The 4,565-nt window shown below is 64.0% G+C and overlaps 1 protein-coding gene across 1 annotated transcript in view; it reads left to right on the forward strand.

The window, feature by feature from the left end:
* The window catches only part of Kcnn4 (potassium channel, calcium activated intermediate/small conductance subfamily N alpha, member 4), a 10,443-nt gene that overhangs the window by 1,283 nt on the left and 4,595 nt on the right, over positions 1-4,565 (forward strand). The window contains exons 2-3 of the mRNA XM_013032602.1: positions 1,673-1,768; positions 3,383-3,658. Coding sequence (XP_012888056.1) covers positions 1,673-1,768; positions 3,383-3,658 — 372 coding nt within the window. The remainder of the gene's footprint in view (positions 1-1,672; positions 1,769-3,382; positions 3,659-4,565) is intronic.

Raw genomic sequence — 4,565 nt, forward strand, 5'->3', positions numbered from 1 at the left:
CGGGGCCGCGTGGCGGTGCCAACAGGAAGCGTGGCCGGGCCGGCCCGCCGCTCCCATGCCCGCCCCCCTCCGTCCCCCTCCTTCTGCCAGCTTGTGAAGGGGGGGAGCTATGGTCATTCTCTCGGAGCCTCAGTTTCCCCAGTGGTAAGACCGGGTTCTCAGTGCGCTGGCTCCTCCCTCTTCGTCTTCTTCTAGAACAAAAGTTTCTGTGGTTAGTTTTTGTAGTCCCGGGGATTGAACCCAGGGCCTCCCCGCTTGAGGCCCCTCCTCCCTCCCCCTCCCCCGCCGGCATCTGCCCCGTGTGCCCACACCCCCCTCTATCGGAACAACCCCCCTCCAGGTGGAGGAGGGGGGAGGGGGAGGGGGAGGGAAACCCTGGGGAGTGGAAGAGAGGGAGGTGAGGCTGGGGGAGGGAGGGACAGACACCAGCACCACTGAGGAAATTCACCAGTGGAAGCAACACACACAGAGAGATAGAAAGGCCCACGTGAGAGTTTCCCAGCCGGGCTCCGGGGTTCATGCCTGTAATCCCAGCCCTGAGAAGCCAGGATTACAGTCACTGAACTCCAGGCCAGCCAAGGGCTGTGCAGAGAGCTCACAAGGCAGAGCCTGGGCTGTACTGCCAGAGCCTGTGTGAGACAGAGACAGAGACAGAGAGGCCAGTTGGCAAGGGGCAAGGAGAGGGAAGGGAAGGGGGAGAGAAGGAGAGGAGGGAGGGGGAGAGGAGGGGGCGAGGGGAGAGGAGGGAGAAGAGCCAGGACACCCCCTAGACGCGCATTGCATTATGTGTAGAAGGCCATGGAGTGGGAGCGGGAATGGGGAGCCCTTGAAGGGTGCAGGGGTGGGGGAGGGCACGGGACAAGGGTGCCATTGTTCGGGGAGGGGTGGGGGCAGCCCCCCGGGGCAGGAAATTGCCCTCACCGCCCCCCCTTTCTCCAACTCGGGGCACAGCCCTGACTGGGGCGCAGCAGGGAAGCCGGCCTTTGGTCCAGGAGAAGCAGGTGCATGGGGGGGTGAGCAGACGCCGCCCTCCTGTCTCTGACAACTTCCTCCCCCAAAACAGGGCCCCCCAGCCCATCTCAGGGGACTCAGCAGTCCCAGGGCCCTCAAAACCCTCCCTCCCAAATTCTACCTTCCTGCAAGGTAGCGCTACACAAAGAGAGGAAAAAGAAAACTTCTGGTAGTTTCTGGAGGCCCCATGCTTCCGGCCAGATCTGGGCTTCCAGCCCAGAGAGGGTGCAGAAGAAAACAAGGCGGGGGGGGGCGGGATGGGAAACCCCCCCTTCTCAGAAATAGGGCTGAGATCTCGGGGATCCGAGACGGTGTCATTCATTTGTTCTTGGGGAGTTTGATGGAAGTTTCTAGACTGTTCTGGAATAGGGGCGGGGATGGGGGGTGATTTCAGGGGCAGGGAAACTGCTGGATGGTCAGGCAAGGGGTTGGGGTGTTAGAGGTCAGGTGACTTTTTCTAGCTGTCCCTCCACCCACATAACTGAGGCTGGGGGAGGGGGAGGAAGGAGGGATGTGAGTTTCAAGGCTCCCCCTGAAAGGAGGGGGGGGGTGGTGTGGGCCTAGGGCTGTCCAGTGGGGTTGCAGAGATCAGGCAGCGTGGGGGGGGGTGGCTTGAGGCTAGACGGGAGGTGGGACTGGCTGAGCGCACTCTCCTCCACAGTGGGCTTTCTACCTGCTCCTGGTTAAGTGGCTCATCAGCCTGTCCACTGCGCTACTACTCGGCCTCATCGTGGCCTTCCATGCCAGGGAGGTCCAGGTAGGAACTGCCCCCACCCACAGCCCACACCCCGCGTGACACCAGGAGGGGGCCCCGCATCCTCCCCCCCCCCGCCGGACACCCAGATACCCAGACAGGCAAACAGACACACAAACACACAGACAGAGCCAGCCACCTTGGCTCACACCTGTCATCTAGCTACTCAGGAGGCTGAAATCTGAGGACTGAAGTTCGAAGCCAGCCTGGGCAGGAAAGTCCATGAGACTCTGATCTCCAATGAGTCATCAGAAAACTGGAAGTGACGCTGGAGCTCAAAGCAGTAGAGTGCTCGCCTTGAGCAAAAAGAGCTCAAGGGACAGCGCCCCAGGCCCTGAGTTCAAGTCCTAGTAACAGCTCAGAGAAGATGGAGACAATCAAAGAGACACAGAGGCTAAGAGGCAGAGACGAGGGATGGGGGGAGAGAGAGAAAAAAGAGAGAGGAGGGAAAGCAGTGGAGACAGAGGTGGAGACAAAACCACAGGCCTCAGGGCTGGGCATGGAGGAGGAGAAAGAGGAGGAAGAGGAGGGGGAGGAGGGGGAGGCATCGGCCCACAGTGCCTGGGGCAGCACTTTCTCTGGGGTGACCCACGTGTGGTGTGGGCGCGCCAGGGCGTGTCCCCATGTGGGGATGACGGGTCGGGGCACCCCCTCCCCACACGGGCTGTGTTTCTGTCACTGGGCGTGTCTGTGTGTGTGGTTTGGTTCTCTGGGTGTTGCCAGGACTGCGTATCCCAGAGTGTGTCACGTCCTGTGGCTGGCATGTGCGGTGCTGTCTGCGTCTCTCGCGGTGTCTCACAGTGGCCGCGTGGCTGCTTGAGGGGTCACGGCCACGAGTGGTCACCTGCGCAGATCTGCGTGTCCCCTCCGGGCGCCGTCCCTTCTTTCCTGGATCACAGTCACCAAATGCAGGGCTTGAACTCGGGGCCTGGGCGCTGTCCCTTGAGCTTTGTCACTCGAGGCTGGCGCTCTGCCCACGTGAGCCTCAGCCCCACTTCTGGCTTTTTACTGGTTCATCAGAGTCCCACAGACTTTCCTGCCCGGGCTGGCTTTGAACCTCGATCTTCAGATCTCAGCCTCCTGAGTAGCTGGGATTCCAGGCGTGAGCCTCGAGGGCTGTCGGCTCAGGATGTGTTTGAATGAGGACACTCCCACTGTGTGGGGACCACAGTCGCTCCCGTGGGGAGGGAGGGGTGCGGAGGCTGTTACCTGGTGTGGTGTGTCACTGGTGTGTGTCTGATCGCGTGTGTGACACACGTTGGCGTGGCCTCCCGGTCAGCGCTGTGAGGGAAGAGGCGCTTGTGTGTGGCCGGGTCGGGGTGGGCGCGTGTGTCCTGCAGCCTGCGGGTGGTGTAGACGTGTGTCTCATGTGTGTGTGTCCGGGTGTGGCATGGGGGGGGTGAGTCACCGTGGGCCCCCGCGTGTCCCCTCCGCTGGGACCCTGTGACTGCCACCACGTGTGTGAGTGGCCGGCTCTTCCCTGCTCTGCCCCGGACACGCCCAGCGCTTCCTTGGCCTGGGGTGGGGAGGTTTGGGGGAGCCTCCCGTCCCTGCCCTCCCTCTGCCCTCCCCGCCCCTCCCCGCCCTCCCCGCGGGCCGCCACCCCTCCCCCCGGAGGGCACCGGCCTGGGAGCGCTCACCGGGCTGCCTGCTACCAAACTGGCTGCTATTTGCGTGCTGAGAGGTGGGGGGCCCTGGGCAGGAAGCTGGCTGAGCCCCAAGACCTCGGGGGCCATGGGCGGGGAGCCGATGGCCGGCCTGGGGGCCCTGCGGCGTCGCAAGTGGCTTCTGGAGCAGGAGAAGCTGCTGGCGGGCTGGGCGCTGGCGCTGGCCGCGCTGGGAGTGGCGCTCATGGTGCTGCACGCCGAGATGCTGTGGTTTGGGGGCTGCCTGGTGAGTGGGGGGCAGGGGCCGGGGGGAGGGGTCGCACCCCGGGGCTGAGGGAGGAGGCTGAGGTGTGGACCGCTGAGTCTGAGGGAAGAGGCTGAGGTCTGAACCCTTGGGTCTGAGGGAGGAGGCTGAGGTCTGAACCCCTGGGTCTGAGGGAGGAGGCTGAGGTCTGAACCCCTGTGTCTGAGGGAAGAGGCTGTGCTTGGACCTCTGTGTCTGAGGGAAGAGGCTGAGGTCTGAATCTCTGTGTCTGAGGGAAGAGGCTGTGCTTGGACCCCTGTGTCTGAGGGAGGAAGCTGTTGTCTGGATCCCTGGGTCTGAGGGAGAAGGGCTAAGGTCTGCACCCCTGGGTCTGAGGGAGGAGGCTGGGCTGTGCTTGGACCCCTGGGTCTGAGGGAGGAGGCTGGGCCTGGCCGGCATGGTAGTGGTGGCAGCGGGAGTTTGGGGCCGGGCTGCACCTGTGCGTCGGCTGGCTGCGCCACCGTGGCGGGTGTCGGGTGTGGCAGAGCCGAGGGGGGAGAACCCTTGTATTCAAAGAGGGTGAGAGATGGGGGGACCTGGTGCCCCTCACTTCCTCCCTGTGGAGCCTCAGTTTCCCCTGGAGTGCAGCTGTGGCAGTGGTGTCTAGGTCTCGGGGAGGGGGCTGGACTCCGAGGTGGATGGAGGAGGCTGGGGGGGGGGAATGGCCAACTTGGAGGCCAGTGGGGTGGGTGGAGCAGGGACAGGTCCCCGCAGGCCTCTGGAACATTCCAGCCCCTGGTAAGGGCAGTAAGGGAGGAGGGTGGAGGACTTGGGGTCCCCTGGGTGGTTTGAGGGGGAACAAGGGAGGGAGGGGCTTGTAGGTCTGGAGGGGGGATGGGCAAGGGTCCCCCCGTGGGGCGCGGGGGTCAGCGCAGGGCAGCGGGCGGCT

This window comes from Dipodomys ordii, unplaced genomic scaffold, assembly GCF_000151885.1.
Source record: "Dipodomys ordii isolate 6190 unplaced genomic scaffold, Dord_2.0 Scaffold156, whole genome shotgun sequence".
Taxonomy (NCBI): domain Eukaryota; kingdom Metazoa; phylum Chordata; class Mammalia; order Rodentia; family Heteromyidae; genus Dipodomys; species Dipodomys ordii.